Source organism: Panthera pardus, unplaced genomic scaffold, assembly GCF_024362965.1.
Source record: "Panthera pardus isolate Hobbes unplaced genomic scaffold, ASM2436296v1 HiC_scaffold_8, whole genome shotgun sequence".
In the NCBI taxonomy this organism is placed as follows: Eukaryota; Metazoa; Chordata; class Mammalia; order Carnivora; family Felidae; genus Panthera; species Panthera pardus.
In genome coordinates, this window is record NW_026527013.1 from 23,235,425 (window position 1) to 23,254,784 (window position 19,360).

The 19,360-nt window shown below is 40.7% G+C and overlaps 1 protein-coding gene across 4 annotated transcripts in view; it reads left to right on the forward strand.

Annotated features, from left to right (window-relative positions):
- The window catches only part of CACNA2D3 (calcium voltage-gated channel auxiliary subunit alpha2delta 3), an 859,023-nt gene that overhangs the window by 616,199 nt on the left and 223,464 nt on the right, over positions 1-19,360 (forward strand). For 2 of the 4 annotated variants that reach the window (XM_053897956.1, XM_053897959.1), the window contains one exon: positions 4,141-4,158. The exons of the other annotated variants lie outside the window; for them this stretch is intronic. In XM_053897956.1, the coding sequence (XP_053753931.1) occupies positions 4,141-4,158 (18 nt within the window). The remainder of the gene's footprint in view (positions 1-4,140; positions 4,159-19,360) is intronic. 4 annotated transcript variants of the gene reach the window in all.

Consider the following 19,360-nt stretch of genomic DNA (forward strand, 5'->3'; position numbering starts at 1 on the left):
CTTTGAGGTAATGACAACTGACCAGAGAAGTAGGCAAGCAGGGAGGGGTATGAGGGAGAGTCCCAGGATGAGGCAAGAACAAGCGTAAATGTCTGTGACAGGAGAGGGTATGGTAAGTATCTATGCTCATGGTATATCATGCACCACATGCTGAGAAATATGGTAAGCTGGATTCTCTGTCTCCATCCAGGCTCTCCCATAAGGGGTGGTGCTGGAATTTCTCATCCCGCTTTCCAGTATGGGAGATGCCCAGATGGAATGGCCTGAGAAGTCCCTAAGTCCTTCAAGAGCTTGGGTTGGTGCTGATACCCTTTGTCTACATGAGAAGAAGCACTTTGAGCCTGATAGCTAAAGCAGAGGCAGGGCTGCAGAGAAACTTGACTTTGACCACCAGCTCAAGCATTTCCTGGTTGGGTGACCTTGGCAAGGTACTTAGCCCTTCTAAATATTATCTGTTTTCTCATCTCTAAACCGAAGATGATACTACTATCTAACCCGGAGGTCTGCTGTGAGGACCAACATTGCTCAAGATAAAAAGCACTTAACCAAGTACCTGGTCCACTGAGAGTATCCACTAAAGAGTGGCTTATTCTATTATTACTGCCACCTTCATCGTCATCACCTTCCCTCTCCTTCATTCTCTTTTGAATGACACTTTCTCAGTTTTCCCACATTCAAATACCAAGTGTCCCATGGATGCATCCTGCACCAAGCTTTTCTCTAGGAATGTGTGAGCCCAGAGCATACTTCTTTCTCTGCCCTTCCTTTTAAAAAGTGGCTTGAGGGTGTGTGTGGTTAGATACAGAATCATACAGCTTGGGGTTGTTTAGCCTGGAGGGAACCTGAAGCTGCCCATGCAAACCCTTATGTACTAAGTGAAGAAACAGATCCAGAGACACAGAGCCTGGTTGACAATGCCTAACAAGGTGGCTTTTGCAAAAGAGAGATTGCCTCACCTCAGGCCACATGATGATGAGAAATTCCCAGCCTGGTTTTACGTGTATCGTGGACCAGGAAGGCAGCCCGTATGTATACAGACATCCATGCCAGGCATATGGGAATCCGAGTGTTCACGTCTACCCTTCTGGCAGAGATATCTCTTTTTCTATTGAAAGCTGTCAACTTTGATTATCAACTTGGTGTGTTTGTGGGGCTCGTGTGGATCCAAGGCAGTTACCCCAATTCTCTCTCCCTAGCGTCTGCGTTCGGTATACCCTAGTAACACGTTACCTTCTTTAACAAGGCGAACACCGGTTACAGGCACAGCATAGAAAACATAATAAGGACTTACATATAGGATCAATACCCTCATGCCTTCATGGTGTTTGTGACCCAGCAGGGAGAGACATTAAACAAATAGATTATGTACAAATAAATCATAGATGTGCTCAGAATTACAAAGAAAAAAGTGCTGTGGGACCTTGAGAGATCATCATGTCCGGGGATATGGTTTGCCATTCCTTAATTTTTAGCCCACAAAGGACATTGCCATTTGGCTCTTACATTCTTTCCAACAAAACTCAGACATAACTTCAGAATCCTTCTCAACACGGCTCTCCAGACAGCCATTACAAATCAGTCAGTCTTGGCTCTCAAGACAGAACCTATTGGCCATCCAAGATTTGGCCCACTTCCCAGCCCTCCTTCCACCATCCCTTTTAACAGACAAGCATCTGGCCAAAGGCTGGAAGGCACGTGCTTCAAGACTCCAGCCAGAGGCCCCAGTGTCCAGCTGGTCAGGCTCCCAGCTCAGGGTTGTGTATACCGTTTGTGACTGTTGGGTGCGTGATGTGCCGTCAGGAGAGCCGGCTCCCAAGTAGTAGCATCTGTGACTGTTGCTAATCTGATCTGAATTTGTTGTGTTCTGTTCTGAAGCTCCTTCTCAGAGGTGCAACCTGTTGAGGGCACTGCAAGCTGTAATTTCTGTTCCTTTAAGGCTCCGATAGGAAAGTGGCTCTTTGTTTTCATGAGTTATTTCTTGAGGAAAATATATGTTTTGTGGAGAGTTTGAGGACAGTCTTAAACTGAGGACATCACCACAAAGGCCTAGTCTCTCATTTTCCTTCCCATGTGCTTAAATGGGTGAGTCAAAAAGAGGTGTTTCCTGCTTGACTGGGACAAAGCTTCCCGAAAGAGAGAGAGAAAGGGTAGCTCTCCTTTCAGAGGCCTGTCAAGTCCAGCAGTTTGTGCAGGACTGAACCTTGGTATTTATTTTTCAGTTCATCAAACATTTGTAATCCTCAGGGCCCCCCGTGCATTTCATATGACAAGCTGTGATTCAACACAAATGCTTTCCTAAGGAAACATGCATTTATCATTCCCTTAATGTTCACGTCTCCAAGGTTTCTTTTTCGTCACATGAAAAAATGTTTAATATTTCAGAGACTTTACTTGAAGTGATTCCTCATTTTAAGCTTAATTTCTCACCACTTGATACCTATTTTCTGAACCCCTAAGAAACACTGGAGGAACTCACGAGCTTCCTTTTTCAATAGCGGTCACCATAACCAGGAGGAAAGAATCAAAAAAGCATGCTTATGCTATTCCTGTTTTCTTAAATTGGGAGACCTTTGGGGATAAAATTACTTGAAAAATGAGTGTTGGAGAGTTATGGACATTTTCCAAGTCACTCTGGAGATGTCTCTGAGACACAAGGCATCTTGTTGGTATGGGTCTATCCCTCTGTCCTTTGCTGGGTTCCATCCGCTGGCACAGGGCTGTAGGAAGCCCTCATCTTAGTGCATATGAAGAGAAAGCATTCTTCCCAGGGCAGAATGAATGGGAAGGACAAAAGGTTCAAATGGGACCCTAGGATGTGTGGTTTAGTTATCTTGAATCTTCTAGCACTTCCAATGTTATAAACTCTGTAGAGACAGAGAGAAAAGTTGGCCATCTCATTTCCTAGAGAGTGTGGCCTTTACTGTGTGCGTTGGGTTGAATTTACACATTCTAAAGTTAGCACAGCTCTACAATTTATTATCTGTGGGACAGTGTATTATGACTTACCCTCTATTTTCCATTTTGTTTTTATCTGTAAAATGGGGATAATAAGGGTACCTAGTATTGGGACACTTTGATTTGTGGGATAATGCAAATAAAATGTTTAACGCAGTGCCTGGTGACAAGTTCACACACAATAAATGTTAGGCTCTATGATGAGAAGGAAGTCTTGAAAACTATGTAACTCCTAGATTCAGTATTTAATACATGGATAATGTTATTTCCATTTCAGATTAGAAAAATGCTTTTCAAAACACTGCATACTCTAATGGCAGTCACAAATCTGGTGGCATTAAACCACAGCCTAATGGTCTCAATGTTGAAAAGTAGACAAGTATGTCTTGTAAATGTTCATCTTTTTCCACATATCTATAATTTCAGTTTCTTGCCTGTACCATTGGGAAAGCTATTATGTCTTATTTTATGGGTTGACTGACTGCCTTTTCGTTGTTCTTAGAATATTAGCTTTACTTCAAATGCACAAATCCTTGTGCCTGCTTCCTTAACCACCAATAAAGGGAACAGTTAATGTGTTACAAAGCAAGAAAAATTGACTTTAAAAACAGAACATGCTTCTAGCTGTCTTACCTTTACATGGGGAAGGGTTTCTCAACTTTGGCACAATTGACATGTGGGCTGGATAATTCTTTGTTGTGGGGACTGCCCTGTGCATTGTAAGATGTTTAGCAGCATCCCTGGTCTCTACCCACTAGAGGCCAATAGCTCTGGCTCCCTCCCCTCTCCCTGGCTTTGACAATCACAAATGTCTCCAAACAGTCCTTCACCACTAGGGAACCACTGGTGCACAGGAAAAAGGAACTGGGTCTTAGAAATGTGTGTTTGGGGCCACTGAACAGAAGAACCTAAACTCACTTCCTGAGTATGATGACTCCCAAAGCTTGTGCTCACAGATTATCTGTTGATACTACAGATTCAGATAGCACGTCAAATAATCAGCACCGTAGCTTAATTTGGGAAAATGACTTGGTTTTAGTTTTATTTCCCTATTTTTCTCCCAATATTCGTTTTCCCATTTTCCAATGGGAACCAAATGAAGTTTTACAGTTAATCTTGACTTTGTATGTAATGATTGCTTTTTTCTTGTTTTTCTTTTTGTTTTGTTCTCCCGTTATTTTTCAGCTCCCTCAGGCACAAAAGGTAAACTCTTTTCCATCACATCGCAGTCATCCCCAGAACTCGCGAACTGTGCATGTCTTCATGATTTTGTGCATTTGGTTCTGTTCATGACCAGTGAAATGGTTTTCCTCTTCCAACTTCAAAAGCCTGAAGCTGGGCAGGAGCAGAAAGGCCGACAGACTCATCGGTCCACTGTCTCCCTGCCAAATTAGTCCCATCAGAGAACCCTCCCGTGACCAGTGGTTTGGGGGCAACTCTATGCCCAACCATTTTGCTAAGAATTCTCAAATAATAGGTCAAGAGTAAGTTTAGCACACTCCTCCAAACATGGTATTCCAGTTCTTCCCTGAGGTACTTTCCTAGGGATACAGCTAATGTGAAAATTTGTAAGGCCCAGTAACTAAGTTTAGATTCTGGGCTCTTAAGGCAAATCTCTGAAAACTCCTCTTGGGTTTCATTAATTGCAAAATCAGTAGCTCCTTTGCCTGTGTCATTGCCTGTACCACATGTAGAGCATTAGAACAAGGTTCTTGCCAATGTCAGACCCTTTCACTGGTCCTCATTGTCTGTCTGAGATGATCTGGTTCCACCATCTAGAATATTCTCTGTCTACTAAGATTCCATGTGATTGCCATGCTGGCTTTGCTATGTTGTCCCCATGGTATGTCATCATATCCTAAGGACAGTTGTGGAAAAGAACATGACACATGATGCCTGCTGCATTGTTTTGGGACATTTCACAAACACAAGCAGGATTTCCAGAAGACACAGTGATTTCTGGGGGCCAGATGTGGGTTGGTTTTGTTTCAAGAGTTGAGGTAAGACGCCTCCCCGAACTGTAAGCAGTACCTCCCAAGCTTTCCAGTTTGGAGCAAAGATGATCTGATTCCTTCCTGTTGAGAGAGATAGCACAACTGCTCTACAAAAGGCAGTCTGTTCAGACCATATGGACAACCAGAGGCCTAGAAATCATTACACAATTACTCAAATATATTTGAGATATTTAAACAAGGCGAGACATGCTAGTGTGTGACTTGGCTTGTGGTAATGTTTGATTACACTTCAGTGCCATCACAAAAAGACTGAACACTTCATTAAAAGTTAAAGTATTTGAGTAGAACAACAGCTTCCAGGGTAAATATATGGTCAGAATTCCACATTATCTGGAAGGATTGGCATCTTTAATAGGTCATGCTTTCTTAATTGCCCACATTTGAAATTTCTTTGTAAAGAGACTTACCAAATTCAGTGCCTAAAGCTGGACTGGCCTCAATTTACTGGCATTTATTCATCAAATTTAATCTGATCTATATACAGAAGCATTTTGTTGTAGAAGATTCCTCATGAATATGAGGTGCCATCAGCCATGGAATTTTAAAACAAGGTTCAAAACAAACCAACACAGAATATGGTAAGAATAAAGGTTGCTGGGACATATGGTTCTTCAATAGCACTTAGCTCCCTGACCTCTTTCCTTCTGTCACTCACGTCACATGCCCTGCAAATAGAAACTTCGAATTGAGTAGGATGCCCCAGTGCCTTTCCAAAAGATGCTGGACTTGCCCAAGAACTTGCTCTGCAGCCCTGTGTCACAAGGAATAGCTCTTCCTCCCCCTGTTCCTCACCATTGCTACAAATTGCCTTTTTATTAAAATTAAGAAAGGTACTTACCTTAAAATTTATTAAGAGCCCTGTGTGAAATGGTTTCAGAACTCCTTGGAGTCATTTTGGGCAATTCAGCTCTTTGGAGAAGGAGTTTCAATGTAAACCTCTGGTATCTGGGCTAGAAGGTGAGGGCAGTTGAGGAAAGTCACACTGCAGATGGAAGGCATCCTCCCTCAGGGCTTCTAGTCTCAGTTGCTGATATAAGAGTATCTGTGCCCCTCGTGTTCTTCCTCTCCCTTCCCCAGTGTTACTTCAGTGACACGTACAGAGGACTTTGCTAGAAGGATGGGGTTCTTATGAGCACCAGCAACCCCCCCTTCAAAATATTGTCTTGCTGCTTGAGCAACAAAGGAATATGGTGGGTTCCATTCCAGCCTTCATCCATTTGTGACTATGGGCAAGTTAATTAACTTATCTAAGCTTTAGGTTTCTTTTATTTAGCAAGAATGATAGACTGGCTTTCCAGTTTTGTTATGAGAGTTATTTCTCTTACTTGTGCCTAGTATAGAACTTGACATATGCTAGACACTCACAAACTTAGAATTTCTATTACCATTTGCATGTCTTGGCCTTCAACAACTTAGAATTTCTATTACCATTTTGTATGATTTGGAGCAGCAGATCATATGTGATGTGGTGGTCTTGGGCCTCTGCAGTGATTTGTGGTTCTGATTCAAGCCTGATGAATAATCAGGAGATGACAAAAGAGCCTGGGAGATATGTGACGTTCTTCTTATTTCATTAAAATCTCTGCATTACCTGACTTCACCTTTTACATGGAGTCAGCAGGAAATGTGGATAGGGCTTGAAACCTCAACAAAGCAAAGGCTTCCAGGGACAATTGTTTTGAGAGATTCCTTCCCAAAGTCTTTGACATTATCCATAGATTTCACCCATCCATGGCCATGATTATAATGAGCCTCTTCCAAACCCAAGAGTTTGTTGTTCTGGGGGTAAAGGGGAGACATCTCCAGCTGTTACGTCTTTGGCCTGCTTTTCACATGAGGTCATGGGTGTATACGTTGGACCATATGGTGTCTGCATTTGTGCTGTGTTTTTGTTGGAATCTCTCTGTATCATCTGCAACTGTTTTCTCCATAAATATTTTAAATGATTATGTCTCTGTAAACATGTTTACTTTAATCTTTTAGCTGATCTATCACTAAAAATGTCCCATTTGGGTGTCCCTCATATGTGTAGTAGTCATTAATGATTGTTGTCTGTATGTTATGGTTTTCATAATTCTGATATTTGGAGGACCTTTCAAGACTTATCTTCTAGTTTATGACTATTTTCTAGAAGAGTGGCTTGCAAAAAAGAATTTTTTTTTTGTTTTTCCTGTGATTCTTAAGCACCTCTGAGATAATTTCTAGACTCTATCCATAAATTTCAATCCCTGATACCACATTGGGATAGTAGTAACTGGTGAAATGCCTGATCAATATTAAATATTTTCACCAAATGCAGTGAAGTGTCCTGAAGTCTTGGTTAAAAACGATGTAGCAATACAGACCTGACACCCTCAAGCCATCACAAATCTGTTCTTTTTAGTGGAAGTTGAACCACTTTCTAAACCAGTTGATTGATTGTTCTTGAACAATGAAGAAAGGTCCATATGTAAGAAAGGTTTGCCTTTTTTTTTCTTTACATGGTACTTCTTGACTTCTACAAAAATATCTGGGAGGTCCTATTTTATAATAATAGCATAGCAGAATTACCCAAAACCATTTGCAAATGTACATTCAATAGTTATTCATAGCAAAAATAGTCCATTTTTCAAGCTGCATGTTCATTCAGGTAGGTTTTACCTATAGGAACGAAACATCGGTTGTTCACTGCATGATTCATCACTATAGACTGAGACCTTCAATACTTAAAGGCAAAAATACTCTTTGGGCAATTCCAAATTTGGCTGTTTACGTGTGTTAACTTTTCCATACATCGGTACCTGCTTCCCTTCTTTTTGTGCTACTTTCACACCACTTTGGAGTTTGCCAGAGACAGTTTCTTGAAGGTTTCCAAAGTGCTCTGTCTTGCCCGGCACTATATTAGTTAATATCCGTCTGAGAATTCTGAGCAGGCATAAGCATTTTTCTCAAAACCATAGTTAAAGAAAACCACATCTCTAATCCTGTTTGGAACAGCAATTGATGCATTCAGGGCTGCACAGTATGGCAAAACGATCCCTGTTTAATAGCCCGACTGCATATTTTGTTTCCTGTTAGGAATAGCTTAACTTGCCTTCTTGAACAAACACAGCAGGGTTCAAGATCTGTTGTTCTAGGCCTGCTGTGATATTCTGTGCTGCTTAACTTGTATGAGGACTCAGGAGTGCATAAATTAGCTTCTTAAATGGAGGTCGATTTTTGGGTTTTCTTTCAGGATGGAACTGGTTTATTAATATCCCCCTCTGAGTGTCAATGGGATCCTGAATCCATTTGCATTTTCTTTGTGTCCTTGTTTATATTCTATTTAGGAGGGATAAATGGAAGCATTCATTTCTGCCAAGTTTTTCTTCCCTTTTTACTTTTTTCCCTTCTTTCTCTCATTTGTCTCGTTCTTTAGGTACAAACTTGTGCAAGTAGAATCTGGCCTGTTCTTATCTCTGTGTAATCAGATTTCAGCAATCGGGGGCATCATCTATCATTCTTCGCCTCATTTAACTTCCGTACTTTGAAATGTTGAATTAACTGTCATTGAAAATAGAAAATTGAAAGTTTGCAAGGCTGCTGTTTTCATAGAACTGTAGGTCTAGTGATTTTAGTGTTTCATTATAGTTACATAACCGGCAAAATCCATGCAAATGAAGTGCAAAACTGAGAGGTGGTAACAGTTTACGGTTGGTTCTGGTTTATGACTCATTTGCTTTTACCTTTACTTGCTTTGTGTGTAAATTATTATATCTTGTTTTGATAACCCTATTTTCCCCCCTTATCATTTACTGTTTTAGAGGAACATGTACAGGCATCTTTTATATGTATTCTCAAGCTGGGGCTGGCAAGATTGACAACGCTGAGTCTGAAAGATGGTAGCACGGTGGGCTACCACTCACACTGGTAGATCCATTCTGTGAATAAGGAAAGGGAAGCAGAAACCACAGTAAGTCTTGCCACTTCCCGTATCCAGTGTGATGGAACTCTGTGGAGATCAGAGTCACAGCATATTGCTGAACCAGAAGGGTGATCACAGAACCCAGTAGTTTGTTCCCCACTGTAGTTCTGTGTGGGTTTATCTGTGGCAGTCCAGACCAGCTGAGGAAGGAGATGTACTCTGCCAGTTTCATACCCATGGGAGTCTTGGCCAACCACTCTCCCGTGGTCCTCTCCAACTCTGTGTTTGCGACTATAAATACAGGAATCCAAGATGCTCAGATTCAAAGTGCATGGCTTCCCAATGGTTGGGATGGCCAGCAGAGCAGCACACAAGAGCTCCTCCGATTGAAGTCCCATGTGGGCCAGTGGGGGACCATGGGGTCCCCCGTTCAGAAGCAGGAGGCTTATTTGCATTTCTTGTTTTAAAAAGCTAATTGGCTCATTTTAAACAACCTCATAATGTGTTTAGTTATGTATCTGGAAAAAATATTCAGGTTTCATCCCATGTTCATGTATATGAGAACTTTCATGGGAAAGTTATAGTTTATAATAAGGATAAAGCAAGGTAAGAACCAGAATTCAGTATGAAAAAATAGGTTTTTTTTTTTAGTTTTTAACTTTTACCCTGTTAGGCATAAAAATTGGTTAGAAACAAAAAAGCAAAACAAGACAAAACACCTCCAAAAATACATTGCTAGTACATATAAAGAACTTTCACACTTGCAGGCTTGGACCCAGTAATCCTCTTCTGTAGAAAGAATCTAACCTAAATTGGTCAGTGACTTGCAATTTTATCTATATTGAGGAAAAGAAGAGCCAAAATACCCAGCAATAGGAAAGTGGTGACAAAAGTTGCCAAGGTTCCAAAGGATAGGTAGCCATTATAAAATTGTGCTCAAAATGAAATTTAATAATGTAAGAAACAAATTAATTTTAAAATCAGAATATAACATTTTATGTACATTATGCTGTGTGTGTGTGTGTGTGTGTGTGTGTGTGTGTGTGTGTGTGTGTAAACATACAGATGTACAAAACATCCTTGGAAGGGTGCCTGGCTGGTTCAGTCAGTTAAGTGTCTGACTTCAGCTCAGGTCATGATCTCATGGTTTGTGAGTTGGAGTCCCGTGTCAGGCTCTTGCTGACAGCTCAGAACCTGGAGCCTGCTTCAGATTCTGTGTCTCCATCTCTCTCTCTGCCCCTCCTCTGCTCTCTCTCTCTCTGTCAAAAATAAATAAACATTAACAAAATAAAAAAAAATAATTGGAAAGAAATGCATAGGCATGTCTAATAGGGGATATTCTCTCTTGGGAGAAGAACAAGTATTTATTTTGCTTTATTCTTGATACATTTCTGAACTTTTCAAACTCTGTGCAGTGAGCATGTATTTTTATAAGTAATTAGCTATATTTATAATAACAGTGAACTAAATGCATTACTCATAAATACATTAAATGGACGAATAAGGCTTAGCCTAATAATTGTTTGGTAAACCTAACTCACTCCAGAAACATATAAAAAACTGGGAAATCCAAACTCGGTTTTAAAAACACACATACAATTACATTGATTCTTGGTACAAACAGCTCTAAACAGAAGATGGACAGTTTATCAATGATGTGTTGTCTTACATGGGACAATCTAAAAAGTGCCTTTGTTTATCAAAAAACGTTCATTTTCTAACAGAAAGAAGTCATTTTTGATCTTTAGTCTAAGGCCCAGTCCATATCAGATACTTAGAGCAACACTGATCTGAGTCTGGGCAATCCAAGGAAATGCAGGTGCATGGTTGAACCCTGGGGGTTACCTACCCTCTACAAACCTCATTTGGAGGTGTTGCCTGTCCTACTCATGCTTCAGTCAGGGCTGATTCAAAGGAAAGACTCCCTTGGCTTTCAAAAGCGAAAAATGGAGCAGGTAAGGGTGATTTCTGCCCCGGTTGCTATTTGGAAAGTGCTGTTACTGCACAGTGCAGGCCTTAGTGGTGTGTGTGCATGACAGAATGGGGCCATTGCATGCTTATGGCAGAGGGAAGAGAGCCCAATTGTCCAAAGACCAGCTTCAGTGTCAGCTGAAGATGGAGGTGAGGCCCAGCCCTGTCAGTTCTGCCTGGGAACCTTGGGACCAGGACACCATCATCCTGAGCCTTGGTTTTCTCCTTGTCATGATGGGGTGAAAACATCCCCTTTGCAGGACTCTCCTGAGAAGCACATGAACGGTGCTTGCCAGGGGTATCCACACTGACTACCCAACCAGAGGGCGGGCTGGCCATGGCAGAAGCAATACTACCCATTATGCTAGTAGTATACGTTGTTTAAGAGAGACAAATTTGATACAAATAAAGCAGAAATGGCTTTGAAACCCTGATGTAATCTGGTGTTCTAAAAACGAGCAAAAAAGTAGATATTTTTGTAAAGCCAAGAACCAAGAGTTGATTCAAAAATCCCTACTATCTCAATGTTTTCTAGCCCCAGACTTCATGTTTAGTGTCTTAGGAATTCAAATTCTTCTTTAAAAAAATTCTCATGTATTTAAGGTATGTGAATGTTTTCTACTATTTATTTAAATCAAGCACAACTATAAAATAGGGCTGTCTTGAGATGTGGAAAAATACAAACTCTACTGATAGCATTACTAAGATGAAACAGCCTTTTCTTTCAAAAATTGAAGAAACATCTGAGTAAAAACAATGTAATTTAAAAAATTGTTTTCATTAGAGTTGTTCTCACCTCCTCAAGTATAGACACTCTTTTTCCTTCTACATAGAAAGGAAGGCAGATGATTGAGAAGAGCTATTTAAAAAAGCCAATGAAGGAGCGCCTGGGTGGCGTAGTCGGTTAAGCGTCTGACTTCAGCCAGGTCACGATCTCGCGGTCCGTGAGTTCGAGCCCCGCGTCAGGCTCTGGGCTGATGGCTCGGAGCCTGGAGCCTGTTTCCGATTCTGTGTCTCCCTCTCTCTCTGCCCCTCCCCCGTTCATGCTCTGTCTCTCTCTGTCCCAAAAATAAATAAAAAACGTTGAAAAAAAATTTTAAAAAATACAAAATAAAAAAATAAATAAATAAATAAAAAAGCCAATGAAGTGGGCTATGGTGGCATTAATGTCACCATAACTGACATTATGCTTCCTCTTCAAGAGAGGATATCACAGGACACCTGATGTTCTGATTTCCTTGCTTCTAGATGCCATTCCACAGGGCATACTTATTGACCCAAAGGTGATAATGAGCTCAAAGAATTGCTGTTGTGAGGTCTCCTCTGTATTTATTGGTAGATTTAGGACAACTGTATCTATCACTTGACACACTAGATGTGTTTCTTGAAAGCAGCATATGAATGTACACTTTATAGGTCAAGGCCCTGGAAGAGAGAGTATCATTTAGGGGGCAGCTTCATGGAATACCTGAATGAAGGAAAGAATCAGCAGCCCAGAGAGTATGGACTAGATCAGAAAATCATTTATTTTCTGGTTGTGTTACTATGTTTCCATTAGTTCTATAGGAAAGAGGAAGTGAGAGAGAAGGCCCAGTAAAGAACACCATTCCAACACAGGGTTAATGAAAGTCAATACAATTCAATTATTCATCTGGAAACCAAATCTATATCAAAATGTAAATCTAAGCCAAGTCTATATGAAATCAATGCCAAATCACTGATGCTAACTTTCCTTGGTGGGTCCTCACAGGTAAGGATTTCCTGTGTGGCAGGTGTGGTACAAAAATGCCATGTATTACTTAAGAGAAAAGACACACACACACATACACACTATACACTCATAGGCATAGCCTTCACTTTCTTTACTTTTGGGGAGCATAATGTTTTGATACCAACCATTACAATTTTTGCCTGCGGAATTTATCTACCTGTATTGTTTCTGCCCATAAAAATTGATTTTAATTTTAATTTTAATGAAACAACTGTCTTTTCAGTTTGTCTTTCTAAACTGAGTCACTTAGTTGGTCTGGTCATAGTTCAACTGCCTGATCCCTTTTCCACATTATTGGCTGGTCAGACCCCAGATTAGTGGATGTATACTCATTACAAACCCAAATGTAGCCCGGTTCCCTGAGAACTGCAGGGATGGCTCTGTGTGAGCTTTCAGATAACTCATGCCAAAGGAGTCGACTGAAATGCCCTCTGGGGTAAACTGGAGCAGTTGTGCAATCCTGCACAGCAACACGACTAGCAAGTTCACAAACAGAAAGTTAGATGTTTATCCCTTCAAATTAACTGGAAGGATTTTGGAAAACCCAACCTAGTTTCATAAAGTAGAAAAATGTCAGGCAAAGGACTAATGCCATGGTATGGATTTTCTTTTTCCAGAAATGACTCACAGAATTGAACCACTTGCTGAATCATGAACCCTTGTGCTTGGATTGGCCCCATCCATGTTTGCCCAGGCCTGGGACACAGTAGATCATTTGGAGGCTGGGTGCTTCTGAAGCATCTGTCTCCTTCTTCCCCAGCCCCTTCCTCCTGACAGTTTCCTTCCCAGTATGCTTCCTTCCTAACCTCCTTCAATGTTTACAATTACAATAACCGCCACCCCCAACAGCGTTCTGAGGCATTTTGTTTAGCTATGAAAGTCATGATGTTCTGTCATGGGACAAAGGAGTAATATTTTTCTATTGTGTTTATGCAATTGAAATGGAGAGATGGATGGAGTTCTAATTTAGTAGAGCAGTGGCTGAATTCTGAAGAAGCTAATGAACTTCTCTCCCCTAGCCAAGAATGGTCCTTAGGAGAGCATTTGTTGGATGTGCCAGGCACTGTACTGGGTGCTTTAAATCTATAATTGCACTTATTCCTCCCAAGAACTATGGAGGGTATTCCTGCTTTAGTGATGATTAGTGTGGTTGCCTCTTTTATTGCACTCCAGTCTCCTTAAGGCAAAACACAACCTTTGTCTTTGTCCTTTACAGAAAGGAAGTTGAGGGCACAGTGATTGGGACAGGGCCTCTAGCATCACCTGGGCCAAAGCCTGAATCCCCATCCTGTTGCTCTCTGTGAACTGGTGCAAGGTACTTTGTGCCTTTATTTCTTCAGCTACAAAATGGGCATGGACACTTTGCAAGGTCTATGTCAGGGTTAAATTTAAGGCTATGTAAATACAAAAACATTTAAAGCAATGTTTGGTAATAGCAATCTGTGCTTGGCTATAGATATTGATGGATGGATGGATGGATGGATGGATGGTTGGATGGAAGGATGTATAAATAAAAATGACTCCATAAGTTTAGGTAACCTGCTCTGGGATTTAATTCCAGGTGCACCTATAGCTCATTACTCCTCTCTGTGCTGCTTTCCAAGGAAGTCATAGTGTTCAACTAAGCTGTTACCAAAAAAAAAAAAAAAAAAAGAAAGAAATAAAGAAAGAAAAAGAAAACAAAAAAATATTTTCTTTTATCTCTGTGGCATTGGCTGGACATCACGAACATTCCGTCCCTACCAGTAGCAGCAGCAGCATGTAAGCAGCAGCTTCTCAGAACCTTCTCATAGTCTGTCACCACACTAGCACAGGCACAGTGCACAAAGATAGTGAAGGAGGCATGAGCGAGCAGTGGCCACAGAATATAAAAGGACTGTCTTGTCCACATTCTGGTACCAATTCTCTGTGACTTCTTTTCCCCCTTGGACCTCACTTATAAAATAAATAAAAGGGCAGGGTTGAAATAAATTCATTCTGGGATCATGTACGGAGCGCTTCTTATATACCATATCTGTGCTGAATGCTATGGATAAAAAGAGGAATCATTCCCAACTTCTGCCCTTGGAGTTTACAAGCTCTACCGAATTTTCAGTTTTTCTTCTAGCTACAGTGTTCAGTAACTGCTGTATTAACAGTTTGCACAAATTTGGTCCTAGATGGTATCTTAGGTTGTAGAATAAATATGATTATCTTTGTAGTGAAGTTTGAGAACATCTGGTTCCCATTTCCACTTCGTTAGGGAAGGTTTTATGGAGGAAGCGACGTTTCAGGGGGTCTTTAAACAAGAGAAAGGTTTTATCCCAGGGGCCCAAAGCTCCAAGAGTTGACTGTATTTTCAGGCATCTATTTGGGAGGTGTCTAAACCACGTTTGTGAAAATATAAATGCTCAGCTATGGGGGGGCGGGGTCAGGTATGTGTCAAAGCTTATCATGAATATTAGCCAAAACCCAGTGCCCTATGGTAATATTTATTGTCATTATTCTGGAGCATTCTTGAAATAAACGTGTTGTACCCTAATAAACAAACAAAGCGGTTTCATAGAATAGCTTTCAGATACGTTGATGTGTAATATTCTCTTGCCCATGGGTTTACTTATATATGTGTCCCTGGCCAAAGACCACATCTTCCCTCTGTTTAGATATTTACTCATAAAACATATTCCTTGCTTAATGACATATCTCAGAAATGTTGGGAAAAGAAGAAACAACATAAAAATTTTCCCAAATAATAACAACTTTATTAGAAGACCATTATTTTGAGATTATCATACAGATGTTCCATCATTATCCAGCACTATCTCTCACAAAGTTGTCTTCAGGTTGTTAAAACAATAAAGAGAAGACAAACAAATTCAACAATTGAGTTCATACAAGATGCAAAGTTTAGAGAGGGAAATCTGTTGACTTTTGTATTGAGACAACTTAAAGTGCAATAAATCTCATAAGAACTCAGGGTCTCCAAATCTCAGATGCAAGGAATAATGATTCAGTAAGAAGCAGAAATGTCTCAGCTAAAAGGAAAATGTCATTGGTGGAGCATTCTTGAGGACTGAGTGACTGCACTTTACCAAGACAATCGAATGCAAAGCAAGGGGAAATGTGACTTGGAAGATTGACTTACTCTTATTTCTTTTTATTTTCCACTGCTACTTTTTTAATGCCTTATGTTATTTAGGATTCAGGCATCTTACAAAAATGTTGAAAGATGCCAGTGCAAAATGAGAATCTAAACAATGATTGGTGTTCTTAAAATTGTCTAGATTTTAAAAAGGAAGCAGTTCACATGCATAGTATCATAAAAGGCAGACAGTTCATATCGCTTACATTGAAAGAACCATTCCTTCAATTAAAAATAGTAATGCCTGCTTTTTGTAAACCTTTTACTATAAAGAACATCTAAAATACTTATAATCAAGCATAATATGTTTAACCCAGAATATAAAAACTTTATTCTCATAGGATTTTCATGTCAGTGTTACCATGGTTTGTTTAATGGAGTATTTTGATCTTTATAAAAAAGATTTGTTTGAATAGGATTATTACTATTGTTATTATTATTATTTTAAGGCACTAATATTCATTGCAAACATGCTGTTGAGTGGTTTTATTTATAAAATGCTTTATGTATATGAAAATTCTTGGGAATGTTCCTTTTATTAAAATTTTCAACCATACAAAGAAGATATTTACAGAAAAAAAGATCAAAGATACATAGGTACAGCAAGGTGATTTAGAAATCTTGGCTTTATCACAGAAACAAGCTATTCTTTCTTTCTCTTCTCATTTCAAAATGGCATTTAAGATTATTGAGCAATTGTATTTTTAAATATGTATACATGTGTAAAGCCTCTCATTTAAAACTGGTCACTATTGAAACAGCCAGTAAATTTAATGACTATAACTAACAGCTGTGGAAATCTAAATAAGAGTAACATTCATGGAGTCAGATGATGTTAACGTCAGCCAAACAGGTAATGCTGATACCATGCACCCTTTTCAGGCATAAGATGCACCAATAGGGTTTAGTTTTCATGTTTCAGTGGGTTTCACTCGTTCTTCCTCTGTAAAGTGTCTGCATCTCCAGCAGGAGGTGTGTATCCAGGACAGTAGTTAAGACCCATCATTGAGTGTGGCTCATACTAGATTTTTTTCTCCCAATCTCAGTTCAATATTAGAGATAAGGGATGCTGGGATGAGGGAAGGAGTGGGAGAATTGGGGAAGGGGCCATAGGCAGACATTGAAAGGGTAGGTATAGAGGACTTTTTGGTCTTGGAATAAAAAGGAAGGCCCAGGGATTTGTTTCTGTGGAGGGTCTCTACATGGCCACATATTCTGCTCACATATCCTTTTCTGGATCTGTGTTTCCCCGATTCCCTCCCTGGTGCTCTCACTAATTTGTACAAAGTGTTTTTCTGGTGGTTTTCTACTATCTACCCTCCCCTTGCTATGGAGTGTAAAAACTGAGGACATAGCTGCCGTCTGTTCCCATCTTGTTCCCATTGCCCCCCATCATGTGCTACTGAAAGAGTGGCCCTTGGGGATTCCTAGGTCATTGGTAAACTTAAGCTCATGGAGAGAGGAGAGAGAAGACCTCCCCCTTCCTTCACTCCCTTGACACATTATCAGATCCTATGCACCTTAAAGAATCAATAGTTTGTCTTTTAAAATGTTTCATATTCTATTTAAAGATGTACAAATCTTTGTTTTTCCACCTTGGTACTATTTTTTTCCCTGTCAAGGTGGAGTTTATTAACAGAACCATGAGTTGAGACAGGCTATCTTTGCTTCCACTGGGTGGGGAACTAAGTGACATTGCCTGCCTTTTAAATACATTTTTATTGAAAGACTACCCTCTGGAAATGGCTCATCTCCCAGGACGTTGTGCCTGTAATTCACCCGGACTGCCACTAGATGGTGGCAGTGTCCCTTCATGGAGTGCAAATTGGTGTTAATCCCAGGTGTTGGAAGGAAGACACAGCAGAAATGCAGCTGTGTACTCACAAATTATGTACACATAGATAAAATGTCTATTATTAGGGTATACGTTTATATCAGGTACTCCATTAACATAGTCAATATGTTGATTGGCTTTAATGAAAAAGAAAAACACAAACATAAGAAGGGCAAAGTATAGAAGAAATATAATCTTTGAGAAGAGTTGATGAGTTGGCTTTTGTTCTTGGCTTAGAGCCATTCTTTTCCTGAGCTGAGCTCCCCATTTCTGCACCAACTTCTCTTTGAGCCCAAGCCTTCAAGGCTGAGCAGCTATGTCAGGAGGCTGTGCTTGAAAACCACCTGGCAGCCCATTTGAGGACTGCCCTTCACTTGTTCAAATGCCTTCTAGGGCCCAATGTCCAGGTCTCCTCCTTCCTCTAGGGCTTGGCACTCACCCTCAGGGATCTCTAGCTGCAGGGGACTCAGAGTCCTGCCACTGATCCTGGCAAACTTCCTATGAGTGGAGACATGAAGAAGACAGCGTAACGGTGTCTTTCAAATGGATGCCCAGACATCCCTGGAGCCACAACTTGTCCCAATGGAAAGGGCCCTGCCAGGGCCCGGCAGTGCCTGCAACCTGCCTCCCTTCCTGTCCTCTTTCTCAGTGGGTTCTTGCAACTCTGTCAAAGCAGACTCTGGTTCTGCAACTTCTCACGCAGGCTCTTTTCTCAAAGCAGGCAAACGTCTATTTGTTATGAAAGTTTTACACAAAATCCCAATGACAATAGTTTTTATACCATCATAAAGAGTCATCATTTCCCCAGATGGCTACCCATTACTGCCTATTGCCATTCAGTATTTGGGTACTTTAGGGATACCTAAATTTCCTCCCTTGTGGAAAGGACACACAGCCACTCATCATATTGGGACTATCTTTCCTTTGGCCCTTTCGGCTTCTGCAATGTCTCCCTGTGTGGGTTGTACAAGGTACTTGGGACCACTTCACTGAGTATCTGTAGCTACCTAGGTTTTTCTCTAGTCAATATTGGCACTTGTGCAAGTCAGGATTCTTCTGTTATTAGAGTTACAAATCCAATCCATACTCACTTGGGCAAAAACAAAACATTGCCCCAGGGACCCCAGTAATGGAAAATAGCATGAATGGGGTTGAGCTTAGAGATGAAGGCATCCAGGGACTGGTTCCCTCTCTCCTTGTCCCTCTTCCTTGCTCCCTCTCCCTCTCTGCCTCTCCTTCTCCCCCATCACACACACACACACACACACACACACACACACACACACACACACCTCTCCTCCTGTCTCTAGGTTGACTTTATTTCTTTATTTTCTCAGTCCCTTCTCTATGGGGAAAGGACATGGTTGTCAGTCTTACATTCTTATAACTATCCACGAAGGGAAGTAGAGAGTTTCTCCTATTAGCTCCATGTTGGAGGAAAAAAAAAAACCAGGTGGCCTGGGCGGGGTGTGTGTGTGTGTGTGTGTGTGTGTGTGTGTGTGTGTAGTATCCTGGTTGGCTCAGCCTCGGTTCCATACCCAGTGACATGTGGGATGGGAGACATTAGTTGCCAAGAGAACCTTGTTGATGAAGGGATGTAGAGGACTTCTCTAAAGAAAGGGAGTAGTATTTGAGGGGAAAAAAAGAAAAAAAAAGTACTGGGCAGTTTTGAAAAATGTCTCCCCCTTCATTTTTCCACTGATACATATTCTTACAAAGCAACTGGATGAAACTGCTATGTAGCAGGGATTTGTGCCTGGTTTTGTTAAACTGAATTTCAGGAAGCATTCTGAATCTGTCACATAAACCC